Here is a 27,610-nt window from a genome sequence, read left to right on the forward strand (position 1 = left end):
GTGATCATGGTCCAAAGTCTGGCAGGAAATTTTTACATGTTTGCTTTCATTTTGTTGTTAGATACCTGGAATGCCAAGGGCAGTTCTCTGCCAAACCACAAGAAGAATGAAAGCCCAGGACTTCCCTCGGGTCACCAGCTTCCTTCAGCTTGGGGCAAGAGTAAAATCTGCCCAAAGGTAGAAGTTTGGGAATTTCCCGTTGGCTCACATTTCAAACAAAGCTTGTACTTAATCCTCAGAGCTCAGAGTGAGCAGGGGTGAGTTCAAGAGACACAGGAACAGTGCACTCTGCTGAGAAACACACTAGCGACCACCTGGCTTCTAGTAAGTACGGCTTGCTTGACATGATGAGTTTGGGTTCTCAAGGCTGCGCCAATCTGGGCTGTTGTGACTTTTTCTTTATAACCTTCTTGGGCTGTACCATCAGAGGGAAATAGGACCTCTTGGGATTACACTCATCAGATTTCATTATAATGAACAGGTTAGGCAACAAGACTGGGTCAAGTCTCCTGAATAAGATCAAAGAGCTAAATCTGAAAAGATTTTTTATTTGGGGGCAATGACAAGAAATAAAAGCCGAACTATGAACAGATTTAATTCTTTTTTTCTCAGATAAAAGGAAGAGAAAAGTGGTTCGGACACCAGCTCTCAAGTTATGATTCTGACTCTGCTTTTTCTTATTTATGTGATCAAAAGCAAATTACTTAATCTCTCTGGTAACAGTTTCCTAGTCTGTAAAATGGATATTGTATCCCTGTAAGAATAATGAAAACTTTATAGTATTGTTGTATCTCATTATTATGTTATGTTGAATCTCATTAGATTTCATATATGTGATAGATAATATTAAAGTTTTGCTTATATTATATAAGCAGAGTTTATATAATAGATTTTGTTTTCATGTGCATGTAATAGTAGATTTCATATATATGTATACATATACTGGATTTCATAAAAATAATTTGAATTTGATATAATAGAAATTAAATTGCATATATAATATGCAATATATGTTACATGAAATCCAGATATGTATACATATATATGAAATCCATTGATAAACATATAAAATCTATTTTACAGGTTTTGCTTAAAAGTGCTTGGAATGTATTAAACACATAATACATGCCAGTCATTATGAAGCAATCATAGACTCTCTGACCTGGACATGACCTAACAAGCAGCACTTGTTAAGCACCTACAAATTACTGACTGCTCCTTGCCAGATTATCTCAAGTAATGCTGACAAATCCTATGAGGGTGGTGATATTATCACTTCCATTTTATAGGTGAAGAAACAGAGGTGTAGAGAGGTTAACATGTACATATTACACACATATAATATACATACATACATATAGTATACTACGTTTGTATGTATATATGGAGAGTATAGTATATAGTACATAGTATATAGGATTCCCCGGTTGTTCAGCTGGTAAAGAATCAGCCTGCCAATGGAGGATACGAAAGAGACGTGGGTCTGATCCCTGGGTCAGGAAGATCCGCTGGAGGAGGAAATGGCACCCCACTCCAATATTCTTGCCTGGAAAATTCCATGGACAGAGGAGCCTGATTGGTTACAGTCCATGGGGTCGCAAAAGAGTCAGACATGACTGAGAACACACGCATGCAGCAAGCAGCACACAGAGATGGTAAGGGACAAAGTGCTTTTCAAATACTTTCATCCTTCACCCATGAGTTATTTAATGAATAATTGTGTGTGTGATATGAATATATATCTTTCCAGCATTTCTGTGAGTCATTTATATCATTTATATCCTGGGAGGAATGAGTGTTTATGCTGGAGAAAGGGAGCACTCAGGAGAGGAGGAATGAGCTCATGCCAACCAATAGTAAAGGACCCTTTGCCTCCTCCTATTTACTGGGATGACCCTGGCACTGCCCTGTTCGGTGCTTCCTCCTATTTGAGAGTCCTATGAATTCAAGGTGAAAATTTGATTCTTGATTTAAAGATCACACCTGCCCCTTGGGCTTTCATCCTGTGGGACCCCTCTACTTGCAGGGCCTCAAGTCAGTTACAGGATTGCCAGCAGATGTGTGCAGGAAAGGACTTGACCTCTAGAGTCAGTTTGATCATATCAGCCTGAGCTCCTAGGGTTGGGCAGCCATGGGAACAGGCCTCTTGGGTGGCAGGGGCAGTTTAAGGACAGGGGTGTGCCCTGGTCCTTGCTCTCAGGTTTCCCTCTAGAGAAAATGAGTTCCTGGCACAGAGAAGAGCTTATCTTGGGCTTCCTTTTGGCCAGGAATGCTTTATCTGCTGCATTTGGTCCATAGCATCCTGCCCTCTGCCCTATTCTTGTCTCCATTGTTTGGTGTTTCTGTCTCCAGGGGCTCTCTTGTCAGAGCCACTTAAGAGGCAGAAACGGAGAAAGTCCAGGGAAGATGCTCCTTCAGTCATCCAGCAACACTTCCACAGAACTGCCACGTGGTGAGCACAGGCTGCTGGGATGGTCCTTGTTACCATGACTGCTATCAGCCTCAAGGGCAGAATGGGAAGCGGGGCTGATGACCCATCTCACCAACATTCGAGAGCACCATTCTGCCACTTGGTGACTGAGTGGCTATCAGTGAAGCATACTGTTGTTTGGGGACTAACACTTAGTCCTTCTATTTTGCAGGTAAGAACAGACAGCCATAATGGAGCGCAAACCCCAGAAGAGTTCAGGTACCCAAGGGGCATATTCTCAGAAGGGCATACTCCCATATTTTTTATTGGAAATAATGATCAATTACCATAAAAGTAGCCAGGATACAGAAGATGGTTTTAGTAAGGATAATGGGTGGCATTCTAGGGTAATGATTGTTGATGTGGAGAATGTAGCAAAGACTGTTAGATTCGGTTAATTATTTTGTAAGAGTTCACTTATCTAGAACTTTGGCATTTTCCAACTTTTATGGATCAAATATTTTATGGAGATGGTATTGATATTAACAGCACACTATATCCCTGAGAAGACTGGAAAATATTTCCTTAATTTTACAGGAAACTCTCATTTGGACAGAAACTGCCTAAACTGTTACCAATAGATTAAGGGGCATCATTCAGATGTTCTTGCTTCATGCTCATATGCCAGAAGAGTCAGATTTAGGATGAAATAACTTAGAAATCAAACTATCCAATTCAATTCAAAAATAAATGTTAATGAATAATTATTCAAAGCACCTATTATTAGTAAGTTACAGTACTTCCTATTGCAGAAGGATGCACAGCCTAATTAGTAAGAGTCTTTGCTCTCAATGAGCTTGTAATTTCATTCGGAAGTTAAGATAAGCACATACAATCAGGATCAGGTTATGAAAGATAAGAGCAAAATGCTGTAAAGCTTGAAGAAAAAGAAAAAAAAAAAAGCCACACTCATAGTTGTGGCAATCCAGAGAGGTTGTATGAAAAGGGATTTGAACTGGATCCGAAACGATCCAATCAAAGTTTCAAAAGAGATTGGGAAAGAGAGCACATCTCAGCAGAAAGGGATGGTATGACCAAAAGCAATGAAGTAGGTTAGAGGCAGGTTGTGTTCAAGGAGAATATGGCTATAAAATAGGACGGGAGAGAATAGACTGGTGCCAGGAATTGACCTCGTAGGACCCTGGCAACCCTTGAAGAATTTCAAGCCCAGAAAAGGTATCATCAAATATGCTTTGGGGATTGCTCATATTTTGAGAAAAATAGCTTTATTGTAGTATACTTGACATACAATCAACTGCACATATTTTAAATGGTTTGTGTGTATATGACTTGGAAATAATCACCACAGCAAGAGAGTAATCACCTGCATCACTCCCAGTAATCTCCTTGTGCCTCTTTATAATCCTTCCTCCAGGAACCAATCCTGCTCCCCGCAGTTCCGCTTTCTGTCGTTCTAAGTTCATTTGTACTTACTCCAGTGTTCTTGCCTGGAGAATCCCAGGAACAGAAGAGCCTAGTGGGCTGCCGTCTATGGTGTCGCACAGAGTCGGACACGACTGAAGCGATTTAGCAGCAGCAAGTCGCTTCAGTCGTGTCCGCCCCATAGACGGCAGCCCACCAGGCTCTGCCGTCCCTCGGATTCTCCAGGGAAGAACACTGGAGTGGGTTGCCATTTCCTTCTCCAATGCATGAAAGTGAAAGGGAAGTCACTTACTAGAGCTTTACACAAATGGAATTTTACTGAATGAATTCTTTGGTTTCTTTCATTCAACTTAATTCTTTTGAGATTCACCTTTACTGTTACATATATCAAGTTTTTTGTCTAGACAGTCAATTGAATTTTTATCTTTTAAATAGTAAGGAAAATATTCCACATATTTATCCTTGCCGTTACCACTTCAGCGTTCATCATTCACTTGTATAAATTCATATTTCCATCTGGCGTCATTTTTTCACCTGAAGGATTTCCTTTAACATATAAAGCAGTCCTCCTAATTCTTTCAACTTTTGCATGTCTGAATATGTCTTGAAACTGCCTTCATTTCTGAAAGATATGTTTGCTGCATATAAAATTCTAAAATGACCTATTTTTCTTTCAATAGTTCAAGCATCTTGTTCCACTGGTTTTTGTTATTATTGTTGTTTGCTTGCATTGTTTCTGATGAGAAATCTAATGATATCTGTATTTTTTCTTCTCTATGCATGAATGTCTTTTCTCCTCCTCTGATGGTTTTTAAGATTTTTCTTTATCACTGATTTTGAGCAATTTGATATGATGTTCCTTATCAGTTTTCTTCATATATTTTGTGTTTGGCGTTCCTGAGCTGCTTAGATTTCTGAGACAGTTTTCTTTAAATTTGTGAAATTTTCAGCATTATTTCTTCAAATATTTTTTTCTGTCTCTCTCCCCTACTTCAGGGACTCCAATTACTTTAAATTGTTGTTGTTATTCAGTTGCTAAATTGAGTCTGATTCTTTTCAGCCTCATGGACTACAGCACACCAGGTTTCCCGGTCCTCCACACTCTCCTGAAGTTTGCTCAAATTATGTCCATTGAGTCAGGTCACTTGAAATTGTCCCACAATGCACTGGTGCTTTTTTAATGTTTGGGTTTTTTTTTTTTTTTTTCTTCTGCTTTTCACTCTGCGTTTGTTTTGGTAGTCCTGTTAATCCCATCTGGTATTGCTGTTTCTCTGAGACATTGTAGTTTTCATCTCTAGCTCATTTTGGATCTTTTCTATATCTTCTGTATATCTAATTTCTTGAATGTGCAAAATGCAATTAATAATGCTGGTTTTAATGAACTCCTCTATTAATTCTCATATCTGTGTCAGTTCTAGGCCTGGTTTGATGGCTTGATGATTATCCACATTATGGATAATGCTTTCCTTCCTCTTTGCATAGCCGGTAACTTTTGATTGGTTGCCAGATCTTGCAAATTTTACCTTTTTGGGTACTGGATATTTTTGTATTTCTATGGGACAAAAAAAAAAGATCTTAATGACCCAGATAAATGTGATGATGTGATCACTCAGCTAGAGCCAAACATCCTGGAATGAGAATTCAAGTAGGCCTTAGGAACCATCACTGCAAACAAAGCTAGTGAAGGTGAAGGAATTCCAGCTGAGCTATTTCAAATCCTAAAAGATGATGCTGTTAAAGTGCTGCACTCAATGTGCCAGCAAATTTGGAAAACTCAGCAGTGGCCACAGGACTGGACAAGGTCAGTTTTCCTTCCAATCCCAAAGAAAGGCAATGCCAAAGAATGCTCAAACTACAGCACAATTGCACTCATCTCACACGCTAGTAAAGTAATGCTCAAAATTCTCCAAGCCAGGTTTCAGCAGTACGTGAACCGTGAACTTCCAGTTGTTCAAGCTGGTTTTAGAAAAGGCAGAGGAACCAGAGACCAAATTGCCAACATCTACTGGATCATGGAAAAAGCAAGAAAGTTCCAGAAAAACATCTATTTCTGCTTTATTGACTATGCCAAAGCCTTTGACTGTGTGGATCACAATAAACTGTGGAAAATTCTTCAAGAGATGGGAATACCAGACCACCTGACCTGCCTCTTGAGAGATTTGTATGCAGGTCAGGAAGCAACAATTAGAACTGGACATGGAACAACAGACTGGTTCCAAATAGGAAAAGGAGTACGTCAAGGCTGTATATTGTCACCTTGCTTATTTAACTTCTATGCAGAGTACATCATGAGAAATGCTGGGCTGGAAGAAACACAAGCTGGAATCAAGATTGCCGGGAGAAATATCAATAACCTCAGATATGCAGATGACACCACCCTTATGGCAGAAAGTGAAGAGGAACTCAAAAGCCTCTTGATGACAGTGAAAGAGGAGAGTGAAAAAGTTGGCTTAAAACTCAACATTCAAAAACCAAGATCATGGCCTCTGGTCCCATTACTTCATGGCAAGTAGATGGGGAAACAATGGAAACAGTGAGAGATTTTATTTTCTTGGACTTTGAAATCATTGCAGATGGAGACTGCAGCCATGAAATTAAAAGACGCTTGCTCCTTGGAAGAAAAGCTATGGCAAACCTAGACAATGTATTAAAAAAGCAGAGTCATGACTTTGCCAGCAAAGGTCCATATACTCAAAGCTGTGGTTTTTCTGGTAGACATTTATAGATGTGAGCGTTGGAGCATAAAAAAAGCTGAGCGCTGAAGACCTGATGTTTTTGAACTGTGGTATTGGAGAAGACTCTTGAGAGTCCCTTGGACTGCAAGGAGATCAAATCAATCAATCCTAAAGGTAATCAGTCCTAAATATTCATTGCAAGGACTGATGCTGAAGCTGAAGTGCCAATACTTTGGCCACCTGATGTGAAGAGCGGACTCATTATTAAAGACTCTGCTGCTGAAAAGATTGAAGGCAGGAGGAGAAGGGGACAACAGAGGATGAGATGGTTGAATGGCATCACTGACTCAATGGACATGAGTTTGAGCAAGCTCCAGGAGGTGGTGAAGGACAGAGAAGCTTGGCGTGCTGCAGTCCATAGGGTCACAAAATATTAGACACAACTGAGCAACTAAACAAACAAAAAATAAACCTTGAGCATTTTTTCTGGGATGCAGTTAAGTTTCTTGCAAACAATTCAATCCTTTTAAGACTTGCTTTGCTGATTTGCTAGATCTGGAGCAGTCCTCACTACTGAGGAACGACTTTCTTGAGTACTCTTCCCAAAACTCCATAAATGATCAGTTTTGCTAGTTTAGCTGGAGCGAACAAGCACTTTCTCTGACCCACCAGAACACTAGGCACTATTTCCTCTAATTTTTTCTAATGGTTCTTTATCTGGCCTTGGGTAATTTTCCCACACACGTATACTGATAAATATTCTTGAATACTTGAAAGTGAAGTCGCTTAGTCTGTCCAACTCTTTGCAACCCCACGGACAGTAGCCTGCACCAGGCTCCTCTGTCCATGGGATTTTCTAGGCAAGAGTACTGGAGTGGGTTGCCATTTCCTTCTGCAGGGAATATTCCCGACCCAGGGATCAAACCCAGGTCTCCTATGTTGTAGGCAGACACTTTACCATCTGAGCCACCAGGCAAGTCCTATGAATACTTGAGGGGGACCTTATTAATGTCTCTGGGATTCTCTCTCATGCAGCTTTTTCCTCTGTCTTGTGAGCTCTAGCTGCCTTGATCTCCCTGAACCCTCATCTTTCTTCCCCCAGTTCAGGGGTCCACCTGGTCCCACCTCAGTTCCCCTTTTCTGTGCTGTGGGCTGGAAACTCCATCAAGGAAATTGTGGGGCTCACCTAGTTTGTTTCCTGTCTCTTAAAGGTCCACTGACTTTTATTGCCTATGACCAGTGTCTTGAAAACCACTATTTTATATATTTTGCTTATTTTAAACAGGAGAGTAAATCCTATCACTACATCTTTGTCCAAAGTGTAAATTTGGTCAGATTTGGCATGGATTTGATCCCTGGGTTGGAAAGACCCCCTAAAGTAGGAAATGGCAACCCACTCCAGTATTCATGCATGGAAAATCCCGTGGACAGAGGAGCCTGGTGGGTTATAGTCCATGGGGTCGCAAAGAATTGAACATGACTGAGGGCAAGCACAAACAGATTCGTTAGTAAAGGCTATTTTTTACCAAACCCATGGACGAAATAGAATTTTAGCCTGGATGTAAAAGCAAAGTCAAAGTCTTCTTTTCAAAATAAATTCTATTTTAGCAACATTAATTTTTTTCTAAATAATGAAAGTAGTTCATATTTCTTGCAGACATTCTCAAAAAACATAGGAAAAATCGAAACTGCCTCTACATTTCAATCCTTACCGAGAAGTAGTTAACAATTTGGAAACCTCTTATTTAACGACTTTGCCACCTTATTTTCAATAACAGGTCATTTTGCTTTTGTTTGGTAAGTCAAAGGGCAAGGCAGAATTATCTGGCTGTGGCTGGTGCTTCAACAGAAATGGAGACAAATCTTTGTTCACATCTAGAGAGCCAATCGGAGAAGGCAATGGCAACCCACTCTAGTACTCTTGCCTGGTAAATTCCATGGACGGAGGAGCCTGGTAGGCTGCAGTCCATGGGGTCGCTAAGAGTCGGACACGACTGAGAGACTTCACTTTCACTTTTCACTTTCCTGCATTGGAGAAGGAAATGGCAACCCACTCCAGTGCTCTTGCCTGGAGAATCCCAGGGACGGGGGAGCCTCGTGGTCTGCTTTCTATGGGGTCGCACAGAGTCGGACACGACTGAAGCGATTTAGCAGCAGCAGCAGCAGAGAGCCAATAGCCTCCTCCAGAGACGGGGAGCCAGACAGGTGTGAGCTGAATTAAAGAGCTTCTAAATGTCATCTGAATGAAGGTCCTAACAGTGGATGAATAAGAATCACACACGTGGTCCTGAGGTTTTTGTTCTCTTGGCCTATGGTAGATGTTCTTTTCCATAACTGAATAATTTGAAGACCTTTCCAGAGGTAAACAGTGTTTTTCAATTGAATCAGTTCTTCTCAGAAATTTTTAGAGAACAGACTGAGTCCTGTTCACTTTCTTTTACTAGGCAAACAATTTACATTCTATTATGAAAAAGAAGTCTGCAAACAAGATTACTTTATTAAATCACCACCTCCTCAGCTTTTCTTCTCTGCGGTAAGTATTCACAAAGATTTAACAGGCCTCCCACCAGCCTCATGAGCATTTTTTAAATCCTTTCTCTTCCTCTGAGATTTAACTGAGATGCAAAGTGTTTTCATTTTTCAGACCTCTTGGAAAAAGCGGTTTTTCATTCTGTCAAAGAGTGGAGAAAAGGACTTTAGTCTTTCATATTACAAAGACCATCATCATCGAGGTTCTATTGAAATTGACCGGTGTGTATCCAATCAAGAAAATGTTGATAACAACAAATACTAACATGTTGCATGCAAATTAGACAAAGAATTAGCAAACATTAATTTGTGGAACCAAGACTCTAACTGAAATATGAATTTTTCAGTTAAGTTTTAGGCTGAACAAAGTATTTTTAATCAGTGATAAACCAGATCTAAACTTATTTTCTAAAACTATTGGATACTTTTCAAAGCATTGGTCAAACAGATCTAAAGTTTTATTCAGTTGGGATCTTAACAATTGAAAAATATTAGTCAGTTTTCTTCCTAATTTTGTATTTGCATCTGTTTTAATACTTTATATCTAATAGAAATTCCAGTGTAGAAGTTGGCATCAGGAACCATGAAAAAATGCAGTCTGTACAGAAGATGTTTAAATGTCACCCTGATGAAGTGATGTCCATCAAGACCACTAACAGGGAATACTTCCTCATTGGCAGTGACAGGTAAGTAGTAAGATAACGTGGAGTGTCTCCTGTATTTTAAAACAATAAATATGCCTTGAATAGAAACCAGCGGCCACAGCCTTATAATCAGCTATGCATGCATGCACACTAAGTGGCCTCAGTGGTGTCTGACACTGTGCGATGGTACGGACTGTAGCCTGCCAGGCTCCTCTGTCCATGGGATTCTCCAGGTAAGAATACTGGAGTGGGTTGCCATGTCCTCCTTCAGGGGATCTTCCCAACCCAGGAGGGATCTAATCCATGTCTCTTTCATCTCCTGCATTGGCAGGGATGTTCTTTACCTCGAGTGCCACCTGGGAATACAAAATAAAATACAAAATACAAATAATAAATGCTGGAGAGGGTGTGGAGAAAAGGGAACCCTCTTACACTGTTGGTGGGAATGCAAACTAGCACAGCCACTATGGAGAACAGTGTGGAGATTCCTTAAAAAACTGGAAATAGAACTGCCTTATGATCCAGCAATCCCACTGCTGGGCATACACACTGAGGAAACCAGAAGGGAAAGAGACACGTGTACCCCAATGTTCATCGAAGCACTGTTTATAATAGCCAGGACATGGAAGCAACCTAGATGTCCATCAGCAGATGAATGGATAAGAAAGCTGTGGTACATATACACAATGGAGTATTACTCAGCCATTAAAAAGAATACATTTGAATCAGTTCTAATGAGGTGGATGAAACTGGAGCCTATTATACAGAGTGAAGTAAGCCAGAAGGAAAAACACCAATATAGTATACTAACGCATATATATGGAATTTAGAAAGATGGTAACGATAACCCTGTATACGAGACAGCAAAAGAGACACTGATGTATAGAACAGGCTTATGGACTCTGTGGGAGAGGGAGAGGGTGGGAAGATTTGGGAGAATGGCATTGAAACATGTGAAATGTCATGTATGAAACGAGATGCCAGTCCAGGTTCAATGCACGATGCTGGATGCTTGGGGCTGGTGCACTGGGACGACCCAGAGGGATGGTATGGGGAGGGAGGAGGGAGGAGGGTTCAGGATGGGGAACACATGAGAAATCAAGGAATAAATTTTAAAAAAAAAAAAAAAAAAGAAAAAAAAAAGAAAGAAACCTATGACCACAACCTTAAACCCCATCTTGGCGGTCTTTCTTTTTATTGCAGCTTGTTTAGGCTGTGCTGGGTCTTCGTTGCTGCACAGAGTTTTCTCTAGTTTCGGTCTGCAGGCTTCTCATCGAAGTGGCTTCTCATGTACAGCATGGGCTCTAGGGTGCGTGGGCTTCAGGAGTTGCAGTTCCTGGGCTCTAGAGCACAGACTCATAGTTCTGGCACATGGGCTTAGTTGCTTCGTGGCATGTGGGATATTCCCAGACCAGGAATCAAACCTGTCTCCTGTATTGGGAGGCAGACTCTTTACCAGTCAAGCCCCTTGGCATTCTTTATTATGACTTTAGTCTTTATTATGCCCCTTGACACATCACAGTATTCATTTCCTAGGGCTGCCGTAACAATGTGCCATAAACCTGGTGGCTTAAAACAACAGAAATTTGTTATCTCACTGTTCTAGAGGCTAGGAGCCTGAAATTGAGGTGTCACGGGCCACGACAGTTCTAGAGGTTCTAGAGAAGATCTGTTCCAGGCCTCTTTCCTAACTTCTGGTAGTTTCTTGGCCTTGCTGCAGCAAACCTCCAGCTTTTACATGGTGTTCTCCCTATGTGCACATCTCTGGGTCCAAATTTCTCCTTTTTATAAGAACACTAGTCATCTTGGATTAGGACGCCCTACTCCAGTCTGACCTCATCTTCACTAATTACATCTACAGCAACCCGACCTGATTTCCAAATAAGGTCACATTCTGAGGTACTGAGGATTGGGATTTCAGCACATGAATTTAGGGGGCACAATTCAGCCCATGATAATCACCATCACCTCAGAAGCACTTTATGTGCACGAACCCAATATACAAATGTCTGTGCAAGCTACATATATTAGGGAGGGGCTGTGCTCATCCCTGAAGGAGTCTTCAGTTTTTAAGAGGGGCTTCTGGTGCTGGCAAAGATGCCTAATGGATCCTTTGTAGATGATTATCTGCTTGACAGAGAGGCTAATGTTGGGGGAGAAAGAAGTACGGAGGAGGCAGCGAACGCTCAAGCCAGAGTATGAAGAAACTTGAGCTGCTGTAGATCAACCCCAAGGCGAAAAGCTTTCTTTTCAACCGTCCTGAGAGTCAACAGAAAAGGAGGTGTGATTGATACACATTCGTTCAAACACGCCCTTCATAAACACACACACTCCCTCACGGGAGGCACACCTGGAGAGCTCCAGAAAATGGCACTGACAGATTAAGGGGCCGCTTAAGAACACAAAAGAAATACATGTCAAAGCCAAAAGCTCCAAAACCTGTGATTATACTGTTACCTCCCACTTTTCTTCCCATTTCTCTGAGCTTTCCTCACAGAGGCGGCATGAGGGTTAATTCTAGTGTGTGAGTGTGGAAGTGGTGAGGAGCTGGGGATGGGCATTTAAACTCCTCGGGGAGGGGGAAAAGTCCTTATCTGCCTGGTACCTACCCCCACTGCCTGTTCCGGTGTTCATGAAAGACTCATTCTTTGGTTCAGAGGGAGTGCAGGCACCACTGGTGCCACATGCCAGCTGAAAGTTTATTTCTTTCAACAGGGAGAAGATTAAAGACTGGGTCTCCTTCTTGTCATCACTCTGCCAGGATATAAAAGCAGCGCACCAGAATACAGAGGTGACTCCATATCACTAATAAAATCGCAGAGCCCCTGAACACAGCCCTCTTTCCCAAGGGAACAATGCAAGCTTTTTTCCCCCCGCTTGGCAACTGGCATTCACAAGGAATAAATAAGTGAGAGAATGTACATCCTTGTAATTTTTATGATTAGCAATAGAAAAAAATTCTTTTGTGTTTTACAAGAAAGCTAAAATATAGACCCTTCAGATTTTCATTACTGGAGTAGGAGGGGTAAATTTTAGCTGTGGCATTTTTTTTAATAGTAGCTGAAACTACAGTATTTTTCATCATTGTTATTCAAAGTACATAACAGCTACCTTTGGAATGACTAAGTTCAGGGTGGTTTCTATAGAAATGCATTTCACCTGTCTTGTATTTTCAATAGAATGTTTCTCTGATGTAAATGCTAGTAATTTTAAGTTGCTTACTTGCTTCATAAGAACCTTTGCTAAATTTACCTAAGTCCTTTCTTAAGATAGGCTTCCCTTGTGGCTCAGCTGGTAAAGAATACACCTGCAATGTGGGAGACCTGGGTTCAATCCCTGGGTGGGGAAGATCTCCTGAAGAAGGGAAAGGCTACTCACTCCAGTATTCTGGCCTGGACTATACAGTCCATGGGGTCTCAAAGAGTTGGACACGACTGAGCGACTTTCACTTCTCACTTCGCTTTTCTTAAGACAGACCTTTATTAATGAAACTGGCCTCTAGGTACCATTTTGACATGGTTTCTAGGTTGTCCTATGCTTACAATAAAAGCAGAGGCCAAGGAGAAAAGGAAAGCAAGGGTGTGTCTGTAAGAACTCAGATGATTAGAGAGAAGGGTACAGAGGGATATAGGGTTGAAAAGACAGGGAAACTCAGAGCATCTCTGAAGGCCAGGCTGGAAGTCCTCAAGGGTTTGGAAACAGGAGAGGGACAAGATCAGCTTTAATCTTAATGGGAGCAGGCTGACCAGCAGTATAAATGCTAGCGGTCAAAGACTGGGAGCAAAGACCCCAAGACCAGGCGGTTGCTTCATTCTAGACCAGGGATCAATTGTGCCCTGATTCCAATATTCCTTTTTCATAAGCAGGAGAAACTCTCATCAGGTGATAAAAGGCCCTCTTCAGACCCTCTCCTTGGACCTTTCCGCATGCCAGAGGCTGTCAGCGCCACCATAGCAAGAAACAGTCTTCCAGACATGGTAATCAGACTTACCTCTCTTTGTTAGGACACCATGCCTGGAGCTAGCTGATTCAGAAGTCAATTGTATTTGACATCTTCCTCAAAGCCTAACCCATCATGAATGATTTTTGGTCCTAGGATCTATCCTATATTTAGTCTGTTCCACCTACCATGATAAGCCTCACTGCATGCCCTGCCTACCTCTAAATGTATTCTTTCATTTTGGATGCTCCTTGATACACATCCAGGTACGTATCCACATTGGATGGAGATCCTTCAGCTAAACAAAAGCCTGGCTGGCAACCTCCTCTTTCCTTTCACCCACAGGGCAAAGATTACTTCTAAAAAAAAATTCCCCAAACACCACTTGACCATTTGTACTCTTGAGGCAAAATCAGATTCTTATTAATTTCGTGTATTCACCCAAATCAGTCTTACTTCTGTGTGTGTGTGTGTGTGTGTATGTGTGTGTGTGTGACTTCAACTTCATTTCTAATGAAATCCACTTGAGGAAAAAATTATACTACATCAGCCCCTTGAAAGTGATTTGTAATTATGCCTCAGCTTTCTTAGATTTGCAGGCTTCCTAGTTTTGGATATTATTAACAAACAGGCTGAGTGTTTTTTTCTTCTGCCATGGATGCTATTTTGTGCCTTAGAGATGTTACCATTGGCATTCTCTTTTTTTTCCCCTTTTTTTCCCCTGGGTACCAGGCACATCTCAACAGGACCTAGCCTCCTGTTTTATCTAGTTGGAAGCTCTCCAACTATTTTAAAAGCTTTTTGTAGCATATCAAATGCACCAAGCCAAATACTTCACTTGGGATTTGTCATAAGGGTGATAGGAATAAAGACTGAGAAGGATAACTCTTTTCTATAAATGCCTCTTGCCCTCCTGCTTTTCAACGTCCATACCCTTCTCTCTAAAGATAATGTTATTGGTCATTTTGTCTGTTCTTGCGGTGTGTTCCAATCAGTTCCCGTTAAGGGTACCACCTACATTGTTGGGAGCTGTTGTGGTTGTTGTTTCCAAAATAGAATGGGAACCCTTCCTCATCCTCAATTCAGCATGGCCTGGCTCCATGAGCTTGGAGCTAGAAAAATGGACACAACTTAAATACATCTTTTAAAAAAAAGTCACTTTCTTTCAAGGACTTCCTAGAGAACATTCAGGGTTTTTTTTCAAACCCACCTCCCCCGCTCTTGCTCTAAGGCATTGTTCTTGAAAGAACTGAATTACAACAATTTTTCTGCCAGGCAAAGCAGCTACTTTGCAGAATGTTCTGTATCTATGAGGGAGGGAAGCAATAATTGGTGGAACCTAGATCACCTTGAAGGCTTATAATTCATACTATCACAAGATCAAAGCTAAAAAATTGCATTGGAAACAATAGAGGTATAGAAGCCGAACACAGAAGAGGAATATTGGGCAGAAAGTGAAAAGACGCAGTGTCTTGCCTCTAGGCTGCTTACCTTCTCAGATGGCACTGAAAAGCAGGAAAAGATGAGAGTGAGGATTCTGCGGCAGAGCTTAGTGACTTAGAACACCACGCACCAGAGAGAATCACTTGTTCTGAGTTCCAGGACCCAATAGTAGAGAAAAGCCTGAAAGATGCGCTTATAATTTTCTATCAGTGGTGACCCGGACTCAAGAAGCAGGTTTAAGTCATATGGACTTCTGGATATAACCCTGGAAGATCCTCAGGTGTTCCCAACCCAGTTACTCTATTATGCCTTTTCCAGAAAATATGTGGCTTAATTCTGTCTCTTGCAAAGAAAAAGTAAAAGCATTCATTCTGTCTTGATCTCTTGATTCAGCGTTTAGTGAAAGAACAGTCTCCAGGACTCAGAGAAGCTCGCCTATCGCATGACTTTTCATCAGAAATCTCTGAAGATTCAGAAGAAGACAGCCATTATATTAGTCCTCGGAGCATTCTTTTAGAGGTAACCTCTCCCACCCATCAGTCATTTATTCCTTCTACAAATATTTACTGAGCCCCTACCAGGCACTCAGACTAGGTTCCGAAGCAGACACAGGTGACGCGCTCACAGTGTTGACACTTTGATAGAAGCTAACCAGGACACACGACAGAAAAGTCTCCATGCTGAAGAGAGATGCTTATAAAATGCTCAGAGGGCCTGAGGCGTGGGAGGCAGGGGGAGCTGACTTTCAGACAGAGGCCAGGGAAGGTTCCATGGAGATGACATTTGGCCTTATATGCCAGGCGAAATTTAGACTTGAGGGGTTGACCTGAGGAGTATTTCTGGATAGAAACAATAAATATGAACAGACCCAATATTCTTGGGTGAGAAACTGTGCGGTATGTGCCAATCAGCATATTGATCATTCGGAAGCCCCTACTGAGAGCCTTCTGTGTGTTAATCCTGGCCTGTGCTAGGCGTGGTGGCTGCCAGGAAGGACCTGACATCATGCCTGCCCCCCTTCCCCCGCCGAGCTCACAGTCTTACCAGTCTTACAGGTCGATGCTCCAGCAGAGGTGTGGTCAAAGAGCTCTGGAAGCAAACAGCAAGGCCCTGTAGTATAGCACAGGAGACAGTATTCAATAACCCGTGATAAGCCATAAAGGTAAAGAATATGAAAAAGAATGTATTTATATAATATATAACTGAATCACTTTGCTGTGCAGTAGAAATTAACATAACATTGCAAATCAGCTATATGTCAATAAAGCTGACATAAATATATGTCAATATTATTTTTTTAAAAAAAAGAGCCCTGGAGGCACTAGGAAAAAAAAAATAGGTTTTCTGTCTCCACTGGAGTCAGGGAAAGCTTCAAGATACAAAATAGCATTTGATATGGGTGTGATGAATAGTTTAGCTTAGCCCTAACCTAACACTAACAAGTGACCTATTGGGGGAAAACACACAAAAAGCAGTAAAAAGACTCAGTCAGACCATGACGGATTATGAATGCCAAGTTGACTTCATGCTACAGGCAACACAGGGGGCAGTAGCAGCTTCTCAATCAGGAAAGAGCAAAACCAAATTATCTTCTAGGACTGCTAACCCTGGGCTTCACAGGTGGCTCAGTGGTAAAGAATCCACCTGCCAATGCAGGAGACACAGGTTCAACCCCTGGGTTCGGATGATCCCCTGGAGTAGGAAATGGCAACCCACTCCAGTATTCTTGCCTGGAAAATTCCATGGATAGAGGAGGCTGGAAGGCTACAGTCCCTGGGGTCGTAAAGAGTCAGACACGACTGAGCACTCACTATTAACCTAAGAGCTACATTTAAGGTGGACAGTGGAGAGAAGAGAATGGAAATGGAAGGTAGGAAGACAGAATTGGGGGGAGGGGGCAGCAGTTCTCAAACCAGGGGGAGTGGTGTTTCTGCAAGATGATGACATGTGTTCATATGAAGGAAGCATTCTGAGGTCAAGTACGTTCTAGAAACAGTAAATCAAAGTAATTTACACAAGCTTCTTTCGTGTAGAATTCTCTGTGCCTTTAGCATGCACTGGTGCATTATCAACAGCCAACCAGAACACAGCGCACAGCATGTGACCCCAGGACCCTGCTTTACCCCAGGTTTTTTCACAGCTGAGCTCTTTGGGACACAGTGACGACAACCAGTCTTTTCATGACAGTCGAACCAACCGGTCAGGTGATATGAACACTAAGCTATAATGTCTGGCATTTTCTAGGTACTTTATGAGATGCAAAGTCTAGTAAGGCAAATAAAACTAAGCTGGTGACTTCCCTGGCAGTCCAGTGGTTAAGACTTCGCCTTCCAGTGAAGGGAGTGTGGGTTCTAGCCCTGATCGGGAGCTAGGATCGCATGTGCCTTGCGCCCAAAAAACCAAAACATAAAACAGAAACAATATTGTAACAAATTCACTGAAGACTTTAAAAATAGTCCATCTCAAAAAAACAATCTTAAAAAAAAAAAAAAAACTGGAAGACGGTTACAAAAATTAAGTGTAACAACTGTGCTAAAGAAGTTCAGAGAAGGGAAAGGTTGGCAGTGGCTAATGTGATCAGAAAGACCTCAGGCCAGGCCTGAATACAGCATCATTAGACAGAAGGGAGGGCTTCCCAGGTAGAGCTAGTGGTAAAGAATCTGCCTGCTAATACAGGAGATATAAGAGACTCGGGTTTGATTCCTGGGTTGGGAGGATCCCCTGGAAGCCAGTTTTCTTGCCCATAGAATCCCATGGACAGAGGAGCCTGGCAGGCTGAGGTCCACAGGGTCTCAAAGAGATGGAAGCAATTAGCATGCACACAGACAGAGGGGAAAGGGGGCATTCCAGGCAAAGAAAATGGCATGAAATGGATAAGGGGCACAGCGGGAAGACTGGCTTGTCTGGAATGAAGTGTTGTAATAATGGTTGATGATTTTTTAGGTAGGCCATCGAAAGCCCTCAGGGAATTTTGAGAAACCATTGTCCCAAATGACTCAGTTCTGACCACCTTGGTGGGGAGCCCCCAGAGGGCAGTATTTTCTAGGACCTTCACAGCCCCTTGAAGCAATTTGCCTGCCTGTGAGCACAGTAGCCTGCTCTCTACAGAGAGAGGCCAGCCCTGCGTGTGTCAGAGCCTTTGGCCCAGGTGATATTATTCTATAATAGCACTGGTTGGGAGAAAAAGAGTTCATGTCATTAACTGCCTAATGATGAAACGAAAAAATAAATAGCAATTGAGTCCAGTATGCACCTGTATCAGGAGCGTGGGGAACCCAAGAGAAGAAAACGAACTCTGAGTCTGCAGAAACTTTACTGGTTTGTTCTCCCAGAACAAGCACCACTGTTCATTCGATGGTAGACGTACTTACAGTTTCAGGGACCAAAGCCATCAGGAGGCAGCACAAGGTACCAGGCTTATTGGTAGACTTGCGTCCTTACATCTCTGCCTCTTTTCTATAGTTGGGTAATATTGCTCCCAATGATTCTGGTGAACTCACGGACCCCATTGGACCTCATAGTCCAGACAAGGTCTCCAAGACAGCTGAGTGTCATTACTTGTCAATGAAATCCTGGTAAGTAAAACTGCCATACTCTAAAATTTGCTCTTAGCTAATGTACTATTCAATGACAATTGCTGTCAGTTCATTTCAAGGGCTGATATAATAATACAGATGCGTTACTATAGACCAAATTCAGCATATTATTCATCTCAAAACAAGAAAAAGTGAGAATGGTTTCCCTACCTATAGAAAACATGCTTAGTGACATCCTTGGGACATTTTCTGTCTTGTGGGGCAGTTCTTTCCTATTTTGCATTCACATCTCTCACACTCTGACTTCTGTCTCCAAACTGTCCCAATGTAAAGAGCTATTTTGATTCCATATCCATTTTTAGAAGGGAATTCTATTGGATTTAATTCTGACTGTGGTTGGGATTCTGCTGGTTGGATATACTTCAAACACTGTTAATTTTTACACGGCTTTAGCTACTTAAATCTGATTCGCACACCGTGGAAAGTTGTAGACAGACATGCTGAGAAAACTTTTGTGTTAACTTCTTATGCTGTAGTCTTCTCAAAGAGCTGTCCCTTGAGTCTGTTGATGGCAAAGAGGAATTTCAGCCCCTGGCAGAGATCCAGAATGGGGAGCTTCATCAGCAAGAACAAGCCTCAGGAACTCACTTTTATCTTCCACCTGACAATTCCGAAGCACAGACCACGAATGACGCAACGCAGTCGGCCTCACTAACTGTTGTGCAATTGTCCATATTAATCAAGTAAAGTCTTCATTTCTAAAACTTTATGGGCCCATAGAGCAAGGCAAACTTCCTTTTGTACTCAGAATTCACATTTTCAAGCAGTTCCTAAAAATCTCCAACTTGGCCAAGAATCTGACCTTGGCCTTGTCACTGAAGTGGTGGCTAAGGACAGTACATACCAGAGCTGGGAATACAGTGGTCCCTGGGCTGTGGGTGGTGATTTCAAATACTTTTTAAAAATTCTCTGTTAGCTGGTTTTTCAGATTCTGGAATTTTGGATCATTCTGATCAGGTTAGCACATCACCCAGATTTTACTATTAAAATTATGGGCATGCAAGCCATGTCAGGTTTGGTTATAGACTAGAAGGGGAGATCAGTTAGGTTTTAAATGATGCCAAGAACAATTTGATGAGATTGCTCTCAATTTTAACTCTTTCTGGTGTCTCCTTCAGTGGAGAAATGTGCAATCTGATGTGATACATAATGAATTTAGTCCAATTTTTACTTCTTTTTCATTGTCTACCGTCATGAACCCATTCCAGGAGGGATGAGGGAAGGCATTGATGCGGAACTTAAATCTATGTTCTTCTCCAAATGTTTTAGATAATCTTTAACTGGACAATACCCTCTCAGGTGTCAGAGCCCAAAGTCCACTCGGAAAGTGTAGATCAGAGCCTGTGATAGCTGCCTGATTTTTGCAAACATCTTATTTTACAGTAATATCCCAGATGAAAGCCAAGTGCAGAAACTGAACGTGTTCCTTTCTCTTCCTGACATCAAAACTTATCTTGTTCTCAAAGAAGCTGCAGGACGGATATGGTAGGTAGGAGATTTGAGGGTTATTGATTATAAATGGGGTTGGATGATATGAAAGCAAGAATTATATCTTGAAGTACTGTATGTGGCAAAACTGACTGGAGAACTTGGACTTGTGTCGTTGTTGTCATGCAAGCATGCAGATTCCCTTCAGTCATGCCCAACTCTGTGCAAACCTATGGACTATTGCCTGCCAGGCTCGTCCGTCCATGGGGTTCTCCAGGCAAAAATACTGGAGTGGGTTGCCATGCCTTCCTCCATGCTGTTGTCACAAAGGGTCTTTGAGAATATCGCTGTATAGGAGAGTCAGCTGAGGGTAGGTGGGTATAGAAGGACCCAAAGTTCCAGGAAACAGTAAATTTCTGCTGTTTTGAAGTCGGCAGGGATATGTATGGTCCAAGGAAATCATTGCCAATCAATGATCAGTGATTATTTTATGAATGAATGAAGTTACTGAGGTCAACAAGAATCTAAGATCTAAAAGAAAACAGCATGCCCGGGTAGAAGATGTCCAGACATCAGCTAAACACCTGCTGGTCAGGAAACTCAGACACAGAAGCCTGTGTGGCAGAGAATTTCCTTAGAATGACCACTGTTTATTTGACTCTATATTCTTTTTAAGACTTTGTAACTCATTTTGACGGAAGATGAGTTTTATAAGAGAAAAAAGCTTGCTAATGTAAACATCACGTGTCAACTGTCTTACAATTTTATTAGAGGGAAGGAACCACCATAGCTTGCCATTTTTCCAGACTTCCCACAATCCAGGGCTCAACACAGTATTTGACAGGAACTATAGACTTCTCTGTGTCTGAGCTTGCTCATCTGTTAATTCATTTATGTGTTCATTGGCCATTCATTGTGTAATCATTATGTACCCACTTTCAATAAATACTTAGCATCTTCTGTTTATAGGATTATAAAAATATTTTAACGGTGGTACCACATGCCTAGGGTCTCAAAGCCTGGTGGAAAAGACAGCTACATAAACAAGTAAATATAAAATCGCATTTTATTTAAATATACAATAAGTGAGGGGCCCACACAATACAATAGAAACCCAGAGGCTGCTGCTGCTGCTAAGTCGCTTCAGTCGTGTCCGACTCTGTGCGACCCCATAGACGGCAGCCCACCCGGCTCCCCTGTCCCTGGGATTCCCCAGGCAAGAACACTGGAGTGGATTGCCATTTCCTTCTCCAATGCATGAAAGTGACAAGTGAAAGTGAAGTCACTCAGTCGTGTCCGACTCTAGCAACCCCATGGACTGCAGCCCACCAGGCTCCGCCATCCATGGGGTTTTCCAGGCAAGAGTACTGGAGTGGGGTGCCATTGCCTTCTCCAAATCCAGAGGCAGGAGAGATTAATTAAGCTAAAGGAAGTGTGACAAGGGCTTTGCAGAGGTAGCACACTTTGGAATAGGACTTTGGAAGAAGGTTCAGGCTGGTAGAGTAATGACAGAGGAAAAAATATTCCAAATAGTAAAAGGAGTTTGATTGTTTCAGATATGGTGAAACGCAGCTAAAGAAATTAGTAACAGTAGTGGTAGAATAGACTAGAGTGAGGAGCCCAATCTGTGCCCCCATCTGTGCCTGGCATTCCCAGCGGGCGCCGTCTCACACTTGTGTTGGATGCTGTACCCTCGTTGCAGTGTGGCTCAGTGGGATGCCCCCCCACGCCTGGGATGCTTATTTTTCCATGGAGATCACCTTTTGGCCGTGAATGACCTGAAGCCCCAGAGCCTGGAGGAGGTCTCCTTGTTTCTCAGCCGGTCCATCCGGAGGGAGGTGAGTGTTGCTGATTGGCTCTGGACAGGGCAAGAAAGAACAAGAGCAAGGCCTTGGTTGGCATCTGAACAATACTCCGAAGACAAATGAGATGTTTCAGTCCTCAGCCGCCGAATGTAAATAAGAGAATCAGAAGTGTAAATAACACTTCATACTATACATCTAAATAACAAGAATGTTATTTTAGAACCCTTTTAAAATTGTTTTGTATAAAGTACTATTTGGAGGGAGCCCTGGGCTAGGAGACTGAAACAGCTGGGTTCAAGACCTCAGACTCAGCATGACCTGGCAAAAAAGAGCTTGCAGAGATATCAGACAGGCTTTACATCCCACCTCCTTGAACCAAATGGTGCTTCAATTTTCTCTTCTGTGAAATTAGGGATAATGACTAATTGGGCTTCCCAGGTGGCGCTAGTGGTAAAGAACCCACCTGCCAATGCAGGAGATGCAGGAAACGCAGGTTCAAGCCCTGGATCGGGATGATCCCCTGGAGTAGGAAATGACAACCCTCTCCAGTGTTCTTGTCTGGAAAATACCATGGGATAGAAGAGCCTGGCGGACTACAGTCCATGGGGTCACATGTACACATGCCCTTAAAAGGCTCGTCATGTTTCTGCCTGTTTGTAAGTCCCAGAGTCGTTATCCCTTTCCTGGTCTTATTTTATTTCTGATGAGCCACATGACCTTGGGAAGGTCACTTCCTTCTCTGACAAGTGAATTTGAGTTTCTTCTCTCTAAAGTGAGAGAGGGTTGATTTTCAAACTGTACTTCTTGGACCCCTGAGACAAAGACAGGAGGAGAGGAGAGGAAAGGGACAGTGTTCAGGGCCTCAACTATAGAGAGTAGGGTATATTTTTCATTATTTTTTCACGTTTGAATTTCCTGTTATCTTACCTTGAGGAAATAGTGACTTGGCTTAAAATTTCTAAAAACTGCTCTATTGGAAGATCTCTCAAATTTCTTCCAGCTCTGAGAGTTTATGATTAAATATGTCTTATCTCATCTACATCACACAATAACCTGGTTGGTTAGACAAATTGTTCTGCCCCTACTGTCTAAATGGGGAAACTTAGGAAGAATGAGTGAGTTGTTTATGATACATAAATAGTTTTAGAGCAAGGACTCATTCATTCCTTTATTCATTTGCTCACTCGCCATTTATCAAACATCTATTGTATGCTGGATTCTCTGCTAGGTCCTAGAGCTACAAAAATGATCTTTGAGTTTAAAGAGCTTGCAGATTAGTGGATAAAACAAATATGTTACAGGTACAGTGTGTGCCTTGAGATATGAGCAGAGGGCCATGGGATCACAGAGGAAAAATGAAGTTAATCTATTTGAGGGAGGCCAGAAAGGTGTCTCAGAGAAAAGGATGCTTGGCTTGGGTTTTGAAGCCTAGGATAGGAGTTTGTGTGGTGGAAAAAGAGGGAGCTTTCAGGAGTCCAGCTCAACAATCTAGTAACTGTGATATATTTCCTCTGCCAAAAACCCACACTGAGGCCACATGTTTAATATAATCTTCTGAAAGTTACCAAACAACACTCTGATCCAGAGACCCAGGCATCAACTCTGAAGCCAAGAAAAGGGTTTTTTCCTGGGAGCAGATCCAGGAACTCCACCTGGGCATCGCTGACTGCAGTTTATCAAGACTGCCTTCTACACTGTGCACTCACTTGCAGAGAGTGGCGGACAACGTTTGTTTTGGGCCCTTTCTGCCTCTTCACTTTCTCCTGTGTGCTATTGAGAAATACGGGGTGTTCACTGACATGATTATTGGAAGGTCAAAAAATCCCCCAACTTGCTTACCCCACCATTCTTGATCTATTCCTTTATGTTAAAAATGAATACCTGGTCCTTTTAAAAATTCAAATAGCTGGTCCCTGGAAGGAAAATAATGTTGGAAGAGGGGAAATGTGGAACCAAAAGTGTGTGTGTGTGTGTGTGTGTGTGTGTGTTAGTCTCTCAGTAGTGTCTAACTCTTTGGAGCCCCATGGACTGTAGCCCACCAGGCTCCTCTGTCCTTGGAAATCTCCAGGCAAAAATACTGGAGTGGGTAGCCATTCCCTTCTCCAGGGGATCTTCTCAACAGGGATCAAATCTGGGTCTCCTCCATTGGCAGGCAGATTCTTTACCCTCTGGACCACAAGGGGAGCCTAGAGAGGGTAGTCAAAGACTGATAATGTCTTAGAATAGTTGAACCAAGCAGACGCATATTCCATCCTTGAGACATGAAGTTGATGGAAATAGGAATTTGGGGTGAGCAGGGGCTGGGGTTGGGGAGGGGAGAGAATGTGAGTGTAGAAGGGGAGGAGATGCTAGATTGCAGGAAAAACAGAGAGAGCTTAAGTTTCCTCTCAATTTTGTCAGAGTCTGGTCCTGTCTAGTGCTCCGGTTTCAAGAGGCTTTTTAATTCTTGGTACAAATAGGCCTTTCTGGACAGGATTAATGTATTCTGATTGTGTGTGCGTGTTCAGTTGCTCAGTCATGTCTGACCCTTTGCGAGCCCATGGACTGTAGCCACCAGGCTCCTCTTGTGGATGGAATTTTTCAGGCAATAATACTGTAATGGGTTGCCATTTTCCTCCTCCAGGGCATCTTCCCGACCCAGGGATCGAACACGCATCTCTTGCATCTCCTGCATTGGCAGGCAGATTCTTTACCACTAGCACCACCCAGGAAACCCCAGTGTACTCTGGAATCTGCCCTGAAGTCTCAGGCCAGTGGAGGCCAGAGAATAAAAACCCATCTTCCCCCTGAATATATAAGGTCATCCTGGCTTTTTCCTGCCCAGATTTTCTTCAAAACCAGCTTCACAGGGTGTGAATGAGGACAGACTGAAATTGAGAATCAACAGTCCTAAGGATAATCTTTAGCCATTTAATGTTCTTCTCTCTTGTGTTTTAGAAAGTAAAACTCACCATCGGTCGTATCCCAAATTCAGAGAAATTTCACACAATAGCCTGTACGTGCTCCTTACAAGACCAAGGTGTTAAACCTTCTCAACTGGTTACATCTGTACTGGAGAGTACGCTGAAAAGGACTCGAGCCATTAAAAGGGGTCAGCGGAAAAGATCTGGAGAGTAGCGTGCTGGGGCCCACCTCCACCAAGCCAGGACGGGCTTTGGACTCTGTGCTGGTCTCTGGCCCTCATCTCTGTGTGACACCAGGCAGCCAGCACACCTCTCTGAATTTCTCCATCTGCATCGTAACAATGGAACAACCCTCCCCTCCCTGGCTTTAGCATCAGGGATGCTGGAGAGGTCCAAAGGGAATAACGTCTATGGAACCCAGTGAGCATGCGAGGCCTTATTATCTTAGACTTTGTCCCAAACACCACGGACAGAGAGTGGGTAAGTTTCTCATCTAAAATGCGCTGTGTGTTCTGTGAGGTCATGGTCCACACAATCTCTTCTTTGTTAGGGAATGGACAGTTGGAAATACTCATTCCGGGAAGCCAAGATTCCCCAGGGAGATGTGATACCGTATCGGCCTTCCCAAACACCTCCTGTTACTCATCATGTCCAGAATGTTGAGACATCAGTGGCCTCTTGGATTCCATGATCCTCTTGTTTCCTTAAAGACTCAGGAAGAATTTTAGAAGTCAAAGCAGTTTGAAGGTTATATCCAGCAAGTTTGCTTGTTCTACCAGTACCAAGAGAACTGCGTAGCACTTGAAAGTTTGAAGAGTCTAAACTAATTGATGGGCTTCCTAGGTGGTGCTAGTGGTCAAGAACCCACCTGCCAATGCAGGAGACATAAGAGACTCGAGTTCAATCCCTGGGTCAGGAAGATTCCCTAGAGGAGGGCATGGCAACTCACTCCAGTATTCTTGCGTGGAGAATCTCATGGACAGAGGAGCCTAGCGGGGTACAGTTTATAGGGTCTCAAAGAGTCAGACATGACTGAAGTGACTTAGCACACACGCAAGTAATTGATGCATTAAACTCACTGATCCTGAAAGGTGGGAAGTATTTTTTCTCATAAATAAGAAAACAAATTCAGAGGACTAAAAAGGATGAATCAAAGCAAGGAATGGTAGAGCAAAAGAGGGCTTTGGAAAATAGATGGTACTGGGTTGCCATTTTACACAGGAAGAAATAAGGCCTCTGATGTTTACTGATGTATTTTTTTGTGGCTCCTGGTTTCATAGCTATTTAGGGGCAGAAGCAAGAATCTAAAAGCAGATATGGCAGATGTCCTGATCCTCTCTTTGGATTGGGATTTAGATTTGAAAAGGCCTTCTGCGTATGGATAGAAAGCGCTGGTGGCTCAGACAGTAAAGAATCTGCCTGCAATTCGGGAGACCCGGGTTTGATTCCTGGGTTGGGAGGATCCCCTGGAGAAGGGAATGGCAACCCATTCCAGTATTCTTGCCTGGAGAATCCCATGGAAGAGGAGCCTGGTGGGCTGCTGTCCATGAGGTCCCAAAGAGTCAGACACAACTGAGCAACTAGCACTTCCAGCATATAGATGAGACACTCAAAGACAGTTTATTTTCTGTCATCTAGATTGTACAGAAAAGTATTAAAATTTTTATTCATATGCCCTATTGGATCTGTTTCTTTCTCTATTTTTGTAAAGCTCTATTGGAATTAAGACTCTACATTTTTTCTAGTTTTACTGAGATGTAGTGGACATATAACATTGTATTGGTTTAAGGTGTACTGTATAATAATTTGATATGTGTATATTGACCTACTGTTTCCACTTCTAGAAATTTATCCTATGGAAATAGTCACACAAATACACAAAGATATCCGTTAAAAAGTTGTTCACAGTAGCATTGTTTGTTACAACACAACAGAAATCCTTTGGGAATTGCTTAATTATAATGACTTCATGTAAGTGATCACTCTGTGGATGTTCGAAGCTTCACATTCATGATTAGGAAAGATGCTCACGATGCCTTAAGAAAGAAAGGAGCAGGTTGCAGTACAGTAAGTGGAGCGTCATCACACTTTTACAAAAATGGCTGGGGTTGGTGTGTATAAAATTTCCCCAACCCTAATTAGGGAAAGAAATTCTTGCCTCGTGGGGGTTGCTGTGAGGTTGAAATGGACGGTCTGCATACATCACCTGACACATTGCCTGACGGGGAGTGAGCACTTAGTAAGGATTAGCCCTGCCACTGCTGCTCAATCTTTTGTTTTTTTTTTTGGTCTTCTTAGAAGAACATACATCTAATTGTCAATAAGAATCATCTCCGAGAAGTATGATCACAGTTGGCCTTCGGGGGGAGGCATTTCTGTAATGTTTGAATTGCTCTCTTTTTTACTGTGAGCATATGTCATGTTTATAATGAAAAATAAATACAGGTGTAGTAAATAAATAATATGTGTATTTAAATATATTTATGTATTAAACCTTTATAAGTAGAAATCAAGCCATCTTATTGAAGGAATTAAAAAGCCATCAAGGTGAAACTGTCTGGGAATCAACAGTAGGGGTGTACACACTGCTTTGAAGCCCAGAAGTCCTTCTTCTGTTTTGCCCAGACATTTAAACTAAGATGGGATGGATGGTCAAGCGTTAGCTCACAGGCCCTTCAGCCTCCCCGCACTGGGGGGAAGAAGAGCCTGAAGACTTAGACACTAAAGCGTCTATATGGCTCCCAGAAGTGCTGGAGATCACAGCACTCCTGGCTCCCGGTCCACGCTCTTCCCT

General features: G+C 42.4%; 1 protein-coding gene across 3 annotated transcripts; it reads left to right on the forward strand.

The window, feature by feature from the left end:
• Positions 1-250: 250 nt before the first annotated feature.
• On the forward strand, positions 251-27,275 carry PLEKHS1 (pleckstrin homology domain containing S1). Of its 3 annotated transcripts, none has more exons than XM_024985659.2 (13): positions 251-324; positions 2,643-2,689; positions 8,973-9,061; positions 9,173-9,279; positions 9,609-9,743; positions 12,417-12,492; positions 13,565-13,678; positions 15,478-15,603; positions 18,547-18,659; positions 19,157-19,363; positions 20,064-20,165; positions 21,811-21,946; positions 24,851-27,275. In XM_024985659.2, exons 2-13 carry the CDS (start codon positions 2,662-2,664, stop codon positions 25,028-25,030), a joined length of 1,413 nt encoding a protein of 470 aa, XP_024841427.1. In that variant the 5' UTR covers positions 251-324; positions 2,643-2,661; the 3' UTR covers positions 25,031-27,275.
• The last annotated feature ends 335 nt before the right edge of the window (positions 27,276-27,610 follow it).

This window comes from Bos taurus, chromosome 26, assembly GCF_002263795.3.
Source record: "Bos taurus isolate L1 Dominette 01449 registration number 42190680 breed Hereford chromosome 26, ARS-UCD2.0, whole genome shotgun sequence".
Classification (NCBI taxonomy): domain Eukaryota; kingdom Metazoa; phylum Chordata; class Mammalia; order Artiodactyla; family Bovidae; genus Bos; species Bos taurus.